At 40.7% G+C, this 14,275-nt stretch overlaps 2 protein-coding genes and 1 long non-coding RNA gene across 5 annotated transcripts; 2 read left to right on the top strand and 1 right to left on the bottom strand.

Annotated features, from left to right (window-relative positions):
- The first annotated feature begins 375 nt into the window (after window positions 1–375).
- On the top strand, window positions 376–2,089 carry tcf24 (transcription factor 24). 2 transcript variants are annotated; one of them, XM_007554489.2, is made up of 3 exons: window positions 376–976; window positions 1,290–1,739; window positions 1,928–2,089. In XM_007554489.2, the coding sequence occupies exons 2-3, from the start codon at window positions 1,305–1,307 to the stop codon at window positions 2,030–2,032; spliced, it is 540 nt and encodes a 179-aa protein (XP_007554551.1). In that variant the 5' UTR covers window positions 376–976; window positions 1,290–1,304; the 3' UTR covers window positions 2,033–2,089. The 2 variants fall into 2 exon arrangements, with proteins under 2 accessions (XP_007554551.1, XP_016528186.1); XM_016672700.1 differs by lacking the exon at window positions 376–976 and having other exon boundaries at window positions 999–1,739.
- On the bottom strand, window positions 1,559–14,235 carry mcmdc2 (minichromosome maintenance domain containing 2). 2 transcript variants are annotated; one of them, XM_016672699.1, is made up of 15 exons: window positions 13,608–14,235; window positions 13,405–13,535; window positions 13,258–13,317; window positions 12,168–12,363; window positions 11,589–11,711; window positions 11,400–11,501; window positions 10,528–10,656; window positions 9,713–9,956; window positions 9,421–9,626; window positions 9,183–9,340; window positions 8,368–8,547; window positions 8,133–8,272; window positions 7,605–7,714; window positions 5,954–6,143; window positions 1,559–1,646 (listed from the first exon to the last, which is right to left on the bottom strand). In XM_016672699.1, exons 1-14 carry the CDS (start codon window positions 13,702–13,704, stop codon window positions 5,977–5,979), a joined length of 2,043 nt encoding a protein of 680 aa, XP_016528185.1. In that variant the 5' UTR covers window positions 13,705–14,235; the 3' UTR covers window positions 1,559–1,646; window positions 5,954–5,976. The 2 variants fall into 2 exon arrangements, with proteins under 2 accessions (XP_016528185.1, XP_016528184.1); XM_016672698.1 differs by having other exon boundaries at window positions 13,405–14,234.
- LOC103139710 (uncharacterized) lies at window positions 3,256–5,911 on the top strand. The gene is made up of 5 exons (XR_476435.2): window positions 3,256–3,432; window positions 4,267–4,297; window positions 4,504–4,556; window positions 4,880–4,909; window positions 5,100–5,911. It is a non-coding gene; the product is annotated as an uncharacterized LOC103139710 (long non-coding RNA).
- Window positions 14,236–14,275: the final 40 nt, after the last annotated feature.

Here is a 14,275-nt window from a genome sequence, read left to right on the forward strand (position 1 = left end):
CTGATGAATGATCTGAAACAATGAGGATGTATTTATTGTCATCTGAACGGCGTTTTAGGAGCCACGTGGCCGGGTAACCTCTGTAAGATGCGGGGTAATTAGGGGAACAAGCTTACTTAACCTTTTAAAAGTCCAACTCATAATTAGTGGCCCGGAGCACCGCTGTTACCCCATCCTTATAAAAACAACGTTTATTGAGGCCAGTCTGAGAATATACATAATATGAATAATTCCTTTCATTAATTCGCCGACATCTCCGTTTGGAGCCCGGGAAATCAGAGTGATTAATTTATGAGTCTTGCAAGAATTTCCTAAAGGCCCGCCTGTTGATTGCAGCGCCGGACTTTATTTATTAGTCGTTCCAATGAGCTTGCAACTCAAGACAGCCTGGCAATTCGTCAAAAAAGCAGCTTTATTTTATATCATCTTACACTTGTCTGTTTGTTTTCCTGAACAGTTGCAAACAGCAGTTTACTTGCATTTAAATCTGACTAAGAGGAGCTTCTTCCTTTTTTTTTTTTTTGTTGTTGTTTTATTTGTCGTTGGAATGACGGTCTAAATTTCTTCCCGATGTAACTTTTTGATAGGCTCCCCCCAGCAGAAAGTAAACCACAGCGTCAAGTTCGCAGCCAATTACAGAGGGTTACGGCCGTCCGAGTTAAAAGCAAAGGAGAACCCTGCCTCTGGCGGTGAAAACAAGACCCCCAGACAGAAAAAAGTTCGGCGACGAGCAGGGCTTCTCCGCTGTGAGGGGGAGCTATAGGCTATGGGCAGAGTGATTAATTACGCCGGAGAGAGAACTTGTGCCGCGTGTTTCCAATAAATTAGGAGCGCCGGAGACTTTTACGCACACAGGTGAGGAGTTGGATGCGCGCATTTTGAGGATACAGCTCGAGGAAGGACTGCGCAATCAGAAGGCCATTTCGGACTGTATTCATGACGTTTATCAAAACAGCGCTTTGGATAAATACCAGAGGTAAAACTCCACCTACAGACATACAGTTATGTGGTCAAAAATCATGCTGAAAACGGGGATCAAAAAGTAATCGGAGAATATTTGGATGTCTGTAAAAAATGTCTGTCTATTTCATTTGTCAGGTTTGTCCATTTAATTTGCTTTAGTATTTGCACAAACAAAATCGGAGAAACATGTAAACACCATTTTAAGTTAGTTTATTGCGGAATCTAAACTTTAACAGTCGCGAGAAATAATAAATAGTTCGAATAAATAAGCCAAGTTGTGTCTTGCATCAATAAATACTATTATTTGTCTGCTATTAAATCTACAGATTTGTAATACCCATATGGTTGGAAGTGGGGCGCTTCAAATGGACGGTGGTAATTGCTCCAGCTCGGTGGTGGATGTGGATGACAGCCCGGTTTCCAGTCCCAGCTCCAGCCCCAGTCCGGACGGCCGCCGTCGCGGTGAGCTGCACCGGCCCAGGGCGCTGCAGACCGGCGCGCTCGGCGGCAGAGGACGCCCGGCGGCGGCCAACGCGGCGCGGGAGAGGAGCCGGGTGCAGACGCTGAGGAACGCGTTCTTGGAGCTCCAGAGGACTTTACCGTCGGTGCCGCCGGATACCAAGCTGTCCAAACTCGACGTGTTGATACTAGCCACCACCTATATTGCCCATTTGACTCGAACACTGCAGGAGGAAGGCGCAGATGAAGGGGAGAGCACAAAACAAACAGAAGCGTTACACTCGCTGAAAGGTGAAGGATACCTGCACCCTGTAAAGGTCAGTGTTATTAATCATCATCATCATCATCATCATCATCATCATAAAGCTGGAACATAACTCTGATGTTTTTGTCAAAATTGATGAACAGTAGTATATCAGTTATTATTTTTATTATTATTTATTTATTTATTTATTTATTTTTTGTTAAAACGTAAACTTATATTAGATTAAAATTGCTTTTACAGAAATGGCCAATGCGATCCAGATTGTACGTCGGAGCATCTGGACAGTTCCTGAACAATCCTTCCGACTCAGAGAATCAAGGCCCGTCGTCCTCCTCCTCTCAATAGGCCTACATGAGTTGTAGCCATGAAAGCGACATGAAATTTGCATGAGCTCCAAAAAAAGTAAACAAACGAAAAAAAACCAAAAAAAAACTGTCCTTCCACTGCAGCTCGAAGACGATGTAAATTAATATATTGCGTGAATTTTACTGTATATAACTGTCGAACAAAATAAGCATGTATTTTCTTGTTGTTAGTTTATGTGTGCACCATGCAGCTCCACGCATGTCCCGTGTCTTGATCTCTGCAGAAATTCCGTGGAGCCGTCATGCTTGAGCGTGCACTTTGACTCGAGACATTTGCACTAAATGCATGTGTGAATAACTTAGCATCTGTCATGTGAAGTGGTCTGTCAGAGGGCCAACAATGGAGGCTCTTTATCTCATGTTTCTTCTTTTTACATGCACGGCTGTAAATGTGTGTTTTTGTGAATAAATTACAAAAGAATGCAAGAAGACAAGACTTCGAAGAATTTAAAAAAAGCACAGTTGACTAATTTGATCCATAATTTATTATGTTAACTTGTACATTAATCTTTTTTTTTTTTTTTTACAAATGCTCTTTTTACAGGATATAGGCAATTACATTATTTAATAGTCTAAAACAGCTTTGGTGATATGTCAGAAAATATATCCTGCCATTAGGTAAGTATAAAAATGTTTTGAGTAGCGTCAGTAATTAATAGCAGAAATAGATTAAAGGAAAATGTAAAATAAAACCATTTTATCCCGAACATCTATATCTGAATCGCTTTAAACACCTAGGGTATGAAAAGAAAAACCGCTAATAAAATAATCACGTGATATTGAGCATAAATAATTATGCTGGAGTTTAAAACATTAACAAACAGAATAAGCTGTCTAGTATACTTGTTCTGAAGTCGCAATTTAAAAACTTTGCAAAACCACAATTTTGGAGATAATTGCAACAAATGTCTGAATTTTATTATTATTATTATTATTATTATTATTATTATTATTACGGCACTTTTAGATGCAAGAATTGACTATGATGATGCCAATGTCTTTTAAAAAAAAAAAACATGCATGATCCATTGTTTAATTGTTTTGCACAATGATGTTTTCAGATGTGTATAAAGTTAAGGTATAATGACAGAAACACATGTTTTACCGCTTAAATACACAACTTGGGTTTACTTGCTTGACAATTCATTCGTACCAGATATGAACTGCAGCTGTATTTTATGTATTATTATAGTGGTTTAAATGTTCAGCGTTTACAGTCCGCGGCGGTCCCTTCTGCTGCGCGTCTCGATGCAGTGCGCAGCTCTGACGCGCAGGAAGGAACAGACAGAGCGGAAGAAGTCCCACTCAGCGCCGAGAATTTCACCAAAGCATTCCTACCAGCAGACCGCCGTTTATTTGTACTAATACTGATCCGTTTAGGTAAGCAGAAGTGAGTTTATGTGTTTGCCTGTCTTTATTTGTTCCAAATGTAGTAAGTGGTGTCGTTTATTATGTGGCTGTTAGCCCCTGAATGTGTAGTTAGCATAGATAGCACGTCATCCACGTGGTCAAGGGTCGTTTTTCCTCTTTGCTTGCACATATACTCGTAAAAAGTCGATGTTCTTGTTTCCATCTAAAACAAAAATGTGATAACTTGGATTATTTCAGCAATCCGGTACGATTTACACTTTTTTTTAAAAAAGAAGTCTGGATTGCAAAGTCCATGCGGTTTGTGTAAGACGTGAATGTGGACTTAAACAAAAATGCTATTTTGGATCAGATAATCCTGCACATTAAAATCAAGTCAAGGGTGAATATTTTTGTTGAAAACTACGCCTGTGGCAGTAAGAGGTGAACCACCACTCCCTCCCAGCGTGTCCATGCGCCCTGATAAGAGAACTAGGGCTTTCCCTGAAGGACAACAATAAATCATCTTTTTCGACACCTGAAAGGAGGAAACATGTCCCCTGTTGTCCATATCTTAATTAGAGTAGAGATCCACTGGTCAGAAAGTCATAACAGAGGAGGTAAGGTCATTTTAAAGGTTATGACCTGCTGTTGAACCTGTCCTCAGATTAGCCGTGTTAGCTGTGCTCCCAAGCTGTGGCCGGCTGTACCCTCTGACCTTCAGGTGATCAGTCATCTATCCTCACTCTAGTGCCTCCTCATTCAGTAGATTTCATTCATCCAAGCACATGATGCGCCTGACGAGGATAACTCTTGCAAAATGGAAAACTTTGTGCACCAACCTTCTCCATTCTGGTGTTATTTCAGATCCCATCAGTCTTCACCATGTGGCCATAAGGTGAGTTTATAACAGCTCCCTGTTGTTGTCCTGACTACTGTTGCTGTAGTGATGAGTTCACCTTTTGCCGTTTACCCATCAGACAATAAAATGGTGATAATGTGACGAACTGAAACGCCAGCGTAATAAAAAGCCATTTCTGATGAGGGTGCATTTTCGTTTATAAAGAAAGATAATTACTGTTTAATTTTCCCCCAATAATTCAGATTTGTCATGTTGATGATCAGAGATGCAACCATTTACCTGCTTCCAGATTGAGGTGAGTAATCTTATGTGATTTCCTTTGATAATCACACAAATATTAATTAAATATGACAAGCTAACTTTTAAAGCATCGTAATGAGGTCAGAAATGTTGAGGTTTGCTTTGTAAAGAAGGAAAAGTTTAAAAAGTAGTATTCACAACTGGAATAGTGACGAGTTCATCTTTTCACCGTTTACCCATCAGACTTTAGAGTGGTGAGATGGTGACGACTGAATTTCCAGCCTCATTTTCACCTGCAGTCTTCCTTCAGTGTCTTATTTGGAAAAAGACAAATATTTTTGTTGCTTACTTTTTCCAATATTCTCTACATTTTTGCAGGTGATTGGTTGCAGCTTTTTGTAAATGCTGGTAAGTCAATATTGCATTTATCCGGCAGGCTTACAGTTCGAGTTGTAATGATGAGTTCCACTTTTCGCCGTTTACCCATCAGACTTAAACGGAGTGCTGAAAATGTGACAAACTGAACTAGAGATGTTCTTACCTTCTACTTGAAATGATTGCTTTCATTTTTAACTCATTTTCTGATTATTTTTGCCAGGTGTCTGGAACCGGTTGAGTGAGTACACATTTGTGAAAGAGTGGGTCGCTGTCGGGAGCTCAGTGAATTCCAGCGTGGAACTGCGATAGGATGCCACCGGTGCAACAAATCCAATCGTGAAATTTTCTCGCTCCTAAATATTACGCAGTCAACTGCCAGCCTTGTTGTAAGAAAATGGAGGCGTTTGGGAACGACGACAACTCTGAATGCTTCAGCGTACCAAGACATTTTGGACAATTCCACGCTCCCAACTTTGTGGGAACAGTTTGGAGCTGGCCCCTTCCTCTTCCACCATGACTGTTCATCAGTCCATCAGTGGTTGGCTTGACTGGCCTGCACAGAGTCCTGACCTCAACCCGATAGAACACCTTTGGGATGAATTAGAGCAGAGACTGAGCGCCAGACCTTCTCGTCCAAATGTGCTTCTGGAGTAACGGTCAAAAATTCCCATAAACGCACTCATGAACCTTCCAAAAAGAGGTGGAGCTGTTTTAGCTGCAAAGGGAGGACCGCCATTGAATCCTATGGATTAGGAATGGGATGTCACTTAAACTCATATGTGAGTCAAGACAGGTGAGCCAATAGTTTTGGCAATATAGTGTATTACAATTCTGTAAGTTTAATTTAAGGCAACTGTTAAATTGATACTCATGTTGTTTCTTATTTTATAGTTTGTGTGAAAATGCATGCTTCTATTTGCTTTTCACTTTGCTGCTGCAGGACAATAAAGTACATTTCTATTTCTAAAATGCTTATTTTTTTGTCTTTTAACTCACATTTATGTTATAAGTAATAAACTTTCTAAATCTAAATTGCTGCAGAATGTGTGACTTGTGTTGCTTTTTCCTTCCTACCTTACTGAATATTTTGAGAGATGTTACTCCTCTGTAATATACGCATCGGCTCCTGGCGCAAATGTATAGACAAAGCGTAAGATAATCTGGTGAAGCTCGTCCAGAGCGGCGTCTCTCCTTTGTAGACCGTCCACATCTTCCAAGTCGCAAGGAAAAACTGCGTCAGGGGGGATAACGAGGGCAGAGGCCCCTGGAGGAGACACCAGTACAGGAGAAAGACTAAGTGTACAATAATAATGTATCATGGATAAGTCATCAGTCTCAAAATATTTTTGTCTCAAATCTTTAAAACAATCCATCTGAAGGGTGCTTATTTTTCAGAGAGCCTACATTGAAAGGATGGAAGTCTATCGTAAACATGCAGATATATATTAATGGTGTAAATGGTGAAGCTGCATCTAGTCAAAATAAACTTAGTAATTAAACGTTATCAACTGCAAAGATAAACAGTGCATGATATTTAAAGGCAATAATAAAGGTACAGGCTTTATTTAGATAATGAAAGATTTAATGGCACCTAGTGGTCTCTGAAAATGTATTAATGTATTTTGTTCATAATGGTGATTTCTAAATACCCGGCCTAACTTTGAGGATGGTTAAAAAAAAAAAACGAGTTCACCAGAGTAAGGCCAAACAGGTTCTGATATCTGAAAATATCCTGATATCCTGTCACCTCTCAGTTAATCGGACCGGGTCCTCGGCTCACTGGACCGAGAATCTCTGCACGTTTACTGGACCCAACCTCAAGGTTGTCTCTCCAGGAAGACTCTGGATGTGTTCAAAGCTCGGCTCAGTAATTATTATTTATTTCACAACCAAATTCTAAGTAATAATAAATAATAAAAAAAAACGTGTCTTTCTAAAGGATTAAAGATGTCAATGAATAAACGAAATGATGGAATTGGTTCCAGAGGTCATCGTGTTGCCATTTCTTCCTGTCTCTGTGCCCTCTGACTCAGCTCTCAGAAACACAAAGGAGACTTTTTTTTGCCACATGGCAGATTGTCATTGGTTAGGAATGTTCTACTTTTGCAAAAACGCTTGCCTCTATTGCTAAAAGGTGCACAGGCTACAGGGAAAACCGAAGCCTTAAGGCCCTTATGCCACTCCTGAAGCAGGAGTGGCATATGGTTAAACGTCCTTTTTTTTTTTTTTTTTTTTTTTTCAGATGAAAAATCAAGGTTTCAGTTTACGGAGGAACAGAGGAGAGGCACAGAATCTTCTTTAAGATCAAGTCAGAAGTTTTCAGTGTTGTTTCTATGATTATTTGTTGTTGAATGTCAGAGCAGCCGAGCACTTTTTAGGGCAGGTTATGCTTTTAACATTGTTCAAATTACCAATGATATCAATAAGCTTGATTGGCCAGCAAACCAAACCCGACAGTAAATCAAATTTGTCAGTCGCAAGTAAGATGTAGAAGATCTGACGGATGCTATTAAAGCAACCCCAACTATATGCTGCACTGCATCCCAACATATCTGTTTATGTAATACTTTTATCAGTATTTTTGTCATAATTTATTCATTTTTAGCTGTAAGCCACAATCGAATAAATTACCAGATTCAATGCATTGAATCTAATCCATCAGCTGGTATAACTCACTCCTACATGATGATGTAAATATGAAACTGCAAATAAAAAAAACTACTACCATGCTTGAGAGTGACAGAGTTTTCACACAGCAGCACAGCGATCACCGCGTCTTCCTCCACCACTTTAGTCCTGAGGCAGAGCTTGCAGTGAGCCTCGGCCAAAGAGATCCTGTGACCAAACAAAAAGCGAGGAACGAGACCTGCTACATGACAACATTTATGCCGGGTGACGTTTTGAAATTAAAAAGTGTATAGTTTAGGATTTAAATGAATGAATCAAAGCTGATAGAGGGCGTGAGCAACAAATATGTTCAGATTAAGAGTGTGGCTTGCTTCTCCCTTCTACTTACTGAAAACAGATTTGTTTTCATAAGTTTTAGCTCCACATAAAAGTGTCACCACAGTGGAAGAGATTTGTAAACAGTTGTCATAATCCAGTGAAAAATGGAGGGGCAAAGGTTTGAACTTGGATGCCATCTAGTGGCAGGTGGCAAAAATACACTGGAAAGCATCGTTTCTTGGTGTGTGGGGGTGGGGGGCTGGGGGGGAATGTGACATCAAGAGTAAAGCAATGCCAGAGTGCTTACAGCAGTTTGATGGAGGCCAAAGAAATCTTGACTCCCTGACTCCGAGTGCGAGCTCGACGGCTCGCCATGTAGTAACCGTGGATCAGTTTCTTTGCTTCGGGGCTGAGCTCCACTTGCAAGCCACGAGAACGAGCCACCAGCTGAAAAAAAAACAAAAAACAAACGCTTAGAAAATAAAGATAAAATAAACAATAAATCAATGAAAAGAGCATTGCGACAGAACGTGTTTGCAAACCTCCTGGTAGTCTTCAGTGGAAAACTCCCAGCAGGATGGATGAGGGTGACTTCCAGGCTGCACAGCCTGCTGGAGGGTGTGGAGCGCCTGGGCGACCGCGCCCCGCTCTCCCACCCTGTCTCCACACTGAACGACGAGGCCAAAGGTTTCCGCTAGCTGGGCCGGCACAGGACCCGTTTCCTGCTCGCAATAAAAGCAAAACGGAATCCGATCTCAACGGTGCTGCTGTCAAAACGTAATTATCGCCAACAATTTATCTATAGGCGAAGAAATTATATCTTAAACTTAAAGCTATCCCTGAATTTTGCACGTTTTGTTTATTTCGTCACATCTTCATTTTCTGACTTTTTAAGATTACTTTTCCTCTGACTCAAATTTTCAAATTTTTTTTAAAGATTATAATAAAAAGTTTAGAATAGTCATTTTCTGTTATTTGCATGTTCTACAAATCATGAAACAAGTCAGCTTCTTATTTATAAGTTTAATAAAAGCGTATTTGGTTTAAATACACAGTAAGTACCTGTGGAAAAAAAAAATCTAGTGATTCTTTTTTTAGAAATTGAGTTTTGCCTTTCATTTAATAGAATAAGAAACAAAGCCTTGAAACTCAAAATATTCTCCATACTTAGACCTAGAAAGTGATAAATGTGGTTTCCATATTTATCCAGTCTTCACTTTTTAAGATAACTAAGCTGCTCAAGTTTCCTTTTTGTGCCATCACGTCATGGAAATAACCTCTGAATTCAGTAAAACTCCAAAGAAATTATGTTGTCCAGACATCTTGTTGCGTGACATTATGTTGCGACAGCACTCACTGCAGTTCCCAGTACAGCTGAGTCCGCCCTCCCAGAGCGCTGAGAGGAGTCTGTGAGAGCCCAGAAGTTGCACTGGACTGGAAAGGAAAGCTGCTGGTCAGCTTCCTCTCCGTACTTCTTCCCAGGGATGAACACAGACACAGAGCGGCTCTCCAGAACTGACAAAATAAAGACATGCACTCCTAAACCTACGTCACAAAAAATGCTGCTCTTACCGAACCAGGAGGAGGGGGCAAACCTGACTGTATGTAGTCCAGTTTGTCCTTTCTGTAAAAGCTAAGATCTCCCAGCATGCAAATGCCCCCAGAGGCGAGCAGTGCAGAGCCAGCGTGGATGTTGGCGGTTCCTGCTCCCCGTTCGTCTCGGGACAGAGAGGCAAACATCTCAGCGGAGGCCTGATGTCTGACCCCGCGACACGCCAGACTCAAACTGTACGCCATTAGTCTAGCACGAAAAGGAGGAGAGGATCATCGGAGTCAAGCTTTGTTTACATTTGATGGCATCACGGTCGCTCACCGACATTGTTTTACCTGTCTAACACGAGTGTGTCAGCCGTGACCACCAGGAGATCCAAACTGGGATCGTCTGCATCGGTTCTGGTCTGCACCAAGCTGAGCAGCAGACACAGTTTAAGTGTGTTGTACAAGCCGGGAGGAGTCAGGTCCAGCCCAAAGCAGTGAGCGACGATGGCGGGGAACCTCCAGGGAGAAGGAGCCACGCGCTCCGACAGCTCCAGAAATCTGGGGGACTCTTTACGGCAGCCTGGAGGCAGAGCTGTGAAACATGACAAATATAGAGAAACAGTGCGATACGCTGACCCCGTGAACTTTTTAACATCCTGTCAGCAGCTGAGGTTGGATAATCTGTTAAGTCAATAACTATGAACATCAACTCCACCAATTAGGCCTTCATGGAGGAGCAGCAGGAAGAAAACCACGAGTGATCTCAAACACAAACAGTAAGGAACAAAGAACGGCTTGAAAAACGTAACATTTTGTGGAAGGTTGGGGTTGTACAGAGGTGTGCAGTGTAGCATACCTGTAGTTTTACACAAGTATAAGTAAAAAAAATGTCCATCCAAAAAATGAAAATAAAGCAAATTATGCCAATTCTGAAATTAAAAACTAAAATATGACCTAATGCGAATAAAGCACAAAATAAGGCAGAAGAAACTCATGTTAAGCACAGTCGCTGCCCAACCTCTATTTGAATCACAACAAAAAAAGTTCAACGGATTCATGTTAATCCTGCTCGACGTGTGTGAAGACTCCTCTGATCATGTCTCTATAATCTACAGCTTCGAGCTTTAACTCTGGTGTTGATTTTGAGATTCTTTCTGCCTTACGTTGCGGCTCCCACGGCTGAACGCTGTTTGCCTCCACGCTCCAGGTAATGCTCGGCCACTGATGCACAAGCACAGGGATGCCTACCACCCTGTAGAGTCGACCGATTGTCATCGAGTGGCACAGTTCGTCTGCATGAGGAGAGGGAAAACAAAGCAATAACACTCTACGGGGTCTCCATTAAAAAGACATGGCGCACTAATAACAACCCCCGCCAAGAGAAACAAAGCGAGGCGCTCAGGACAAAGATGTCTCTGTGAGCAACCAGCACGGCTAGCTAATGACTGTTCCTTGCTCTTATTAACATATGTGTTTAGTAACAGGAACCGCCTGTATTGGGTTCCTCCACATGACTGGGTCAACAGAATATGTTAATCCAGTTGCTGCTGAGATCTGCTGAGCTCTCATGGGTTCTGGCAGGACGACGTTATTAGAAGGGGCAGAAACACTTAATATCACAGCGTGGGACGGTCGGCGGCACAAAAACGTATTTCCATGAACTCACTATTTCTACTGTTGTGCTGCAGAATGATTTCATCTAGTGTTTTTTTTTTTAGCTAATATCTTGTACATGGAGATGGAGCTGAGCAGCTTTTTGGCATTGAAATTATGGTCCCTTGATTATACGTCACTAATCCAATGGGGTGGGTCAGAGCTGTATCTCTTAACAGCTAGCTGAGCTAACCAGCAAACTCTTCGACAGGCGATCAAAGAAACATAATTTGATTGGCTAAAATCTGCTTGACTTGATGTAACGCTGATTGCTTTCATTCAACAACAACACTATTAAATGTGGACAGATTTAGCGGTGTGAGTACTTCTATAAAGACACGTGTGCATCGTTCGGAAAACAGCAAGGTCGCTAAAGACTTGCCTCTGAGAAACAGAGTGACAGATTGGTATCTGAAAGAGCTCTGCCGTCGGCCTCTCAGGACATCCAACGCTTCGACATGGATCAGCTCCACCAGCTGTTTGTCTGTTTCCAGAAAACTGATTAGATTAAACACGTACGCATGACGACGCATTCCATAAGTCGCCTGACACTGGTAAGAAAGCGTCTCACCTCCTAATACTCTAAACTTCACATCCTCCTTCAGCTGGGAGCTGCAGATCATGCAGCTGAAGTCATTTCTCACCGTGGCTGACTCGGTGGCTCCAGGTGCATGGACCCGGATGTGGTGGAACCCTTTAAAAGAAAGAACACAGACAACGAATCCAAACTAAAGGTATATCAACACCCCTCGTCAGAGGAGAGCTTTGCCATAAAACACAAAATCTATGGTGAGTTTGCACAGCTCAGAGAAGCTTGAGAGTCGGTAGTTGCTACGATCACATTATTTCTTTCACACATCCTGAACTCTATTAGATGCCAACTGATGAAAACTTTCTCCTGATCTGGTTCTTTGAGTGTCACAGAATAGGTTTAGTTCTGGCATTTAGTGTTTTTTATGCTCCTTAGAAAACCATAAAACATCAGAGGAAACATAACACGATAGAAACTTGAATAAAAATAAAGATGAAGAAGTCTGGCAAATTTGGATCCACACATATGAATAAACTGAAGAGTGGGCTAAAACTTTTAAAAGTACTAAATAGGACAAAGATACACAGATGCGTGTGTTCATTTCTTTCTGAAGGTTACCTGTAGAGCCAGGGCAGTCATCATCAGTACAGAGGAATCTTGCCCCCTGGGTGTATTTTGTGACCCTCGTTATGGCAATGACTGCCCCCTCCATGGAGACGGGCCTCATGGGACCGTACACTTGGTGAAAACCGCTAAGGTCCAACGTGTACTCAGGGAATGGAGGAAGATGTGTAAAATTCAGAGAAACATTCACCTCGAATGAAAATAAGAAAAATAAAGTCTGACTTAAAGCACTTTTACTTTATTCACAGCACTTTGTTAAAATATTTATATCCCTTGGACATTCACATATTTAGTTATCTTAAATTCTAGAGATTCTGTGTATTTAATTAATTGTTACATTGTTTAGCTTAAATGCTGGATCCTTCTGTCTTTTTCTTGACGGAAAGTTGTCAATTTCGCAAAGTGAAGTTCAAAGCAGCTTGATAAATTTGACAATCAGCCAATAAGAAAGATAAGCATGTCAAATAAAATTTCAAAAACTTATTTTAACTTATATTCTATAATAATGACTGAAAAACAAATTACATTTTATAAAAAAAAATACAAATTTACTTATTATTAAAAAACGTATTACATTTTTTTAATTTAGCATTTTTTTCCTCATCTTCCCTCCAACTTTCTGAGGCCTCCTTAGGGCCACGTTGTGATCCCCCAGGGGCCCTCACTTCGAAGAACACTGATTTAGGATATTGTTTCATAAACTAACATCCCTTGAGCTTCATTATGTTGTTTCTTCACAAACGCTCTCAAACAAACCTCTGAGGCCTTCAAATAAACTTATCTTGGAACTGAGATTAAATTAACTGGATACAGACAGGTACTTCTAAGGTTAATTGAATTATTTTATTTTATTTACCGGGTTTACAGTACTGAGGGTGACTAAATATCCAGTCTTATTTTCAGATTTGTATTTATAAAAATAGGCTCTTATTTGGCCTATCGAAAAAAAAAAATTCCAATACGATTTGTGGTTATAATCAGACAAAACGTAAACAAGTCAAAATAGTAATAATAAATGTCCAATAAGCTGTAGTGGTGATTACAATTTGGTTATCAATGAGACATAAGAACATTGTCTTCATACCTGACTCGCTGTATGTATTTTGTCAGTAAGTGAAAGTGTTTTTATAGCCAAAAAACACACCTGAATGAAGGAATAAAGGCATAAAGTTAGCCTTACTGCACGGGTTTAATCTCACTTTAGCTAGGTCATCTTGAAGTTTTCACTTACTGACTGAAACAGACCGGTCGCTCTGAGGGGATCATGCAGGACACAGTCCCCTAGTCTAGGATCCATTTCTATTAAATCTGAAGGATTTACAAGAACCCTGAACCTGTAGACTGCCTCGGTCTGCTGGGTGTCTGATGAGGAGGAGCAAAACTTAGTTAGCAACGGTAAATATAGCTTCATGTAGCCTCCAGCTAAATTATTACCGTTTAGAGGTCTGCAGTCGTCCGCAAGTTTCTGAAGACCACCACTTCTGTCTAAATAAACCAGAACTGATTCTTTCAATGATGAAATGTCAGCCATTTGTTTCAAATAATAATAAAAGGAAAATTTAGATAAAAATTTTTGTTCAACACGACGACGAAGTTAGCTTCCGATTCGCGGCTTGCACTGAGTCCAAAGTTGGGCTCGGGAACCCACCGGGGGTCACAAATATGAACGCTTGGGGTCGTAAAGGCCTCTTCAGAAATTAACCTAATATCAGTAATAATTATGAGAAAGCATATCGAGTTTAGTGATGTTGTAAAAAGAGAAACAAAAAAGATTGGAAAATAAATAAAACCAACATTTTGACCTACTGCCCAAACTAGGCTACAGGATAGTTAATTATGTTTTTGTACCAGTTTTAACTGACTTGTTTGAAATGCTTGTGCTCATGCCTGTACTCATTGCTTCAATAGGTTGATAGTCCCTTGGTGGCACTAATGTAGAGTTGTGTGTCCCTTGCATAGCTACTTATCTTCGATATTAAATAGAAGAGACTCCTGGTTGGCACCCTGAGGAATCCCAAATGTGCTTTTTCTCAACTTCTAAAATGTGCAAGGTGTTTCAGTATCAATATTTTTGTTTCCTTTTCAAAAATGTTTTTCAGGAT

The sequence above is a fragment of the Poecilia formosa genome, unplaced genomic scaffold, assembly GCF_000485575.1.
Source record: "Poecilia formosa unplaced genomic scaffold, Poecilia_formosa-5.1.2 Scaffold64, whole genome shotgun sequence".
NCBI classification, from domain to species: domain Eukaryota; kingdom Metazoa; phylum Chordata; class Actinopteri; order Cyprinodontiformes; family Poeciliidae; genus Poecilia; species Poecilia formosa.

Coding starts and splice junctions, on each gene's coding strand:
- tcf24 (XM_007554489.2), top strand. CDS start 1,305: ATGGTTGGAAGTGGGGCGCTTCAAATGGACGGTGGTAATTGCTCCAGC. Junction 1,740..1,927: donor GATACCTGCACCCTGTAAAG/GTCAGTGTTATT, acceptor TTGCTTTTACAG/AAATGGCCAATGCGATCCAG.
- mcmdc2 (XM_016672698.1), bottom strand. CDS start 13,704: ATGGCTGACATTTCATCATTGAAAGAATCAGTTCTGGTTTATTTAGAC. Junction 13,318..13,404: donor CGACCGGTCTGTTTCAGTCA/GTAAGTGAAAAC, acceptor TCCTTCATTCAG/GTGTGTTTTTTGGCTATAAA. Junction 11,712..12,167: donor TGACTGCCCTGGCTCTACAG/GTAACCTTCAGA, acceptor TTTCTTTTAAAG/GGTTCCACCACATCCGGGTC.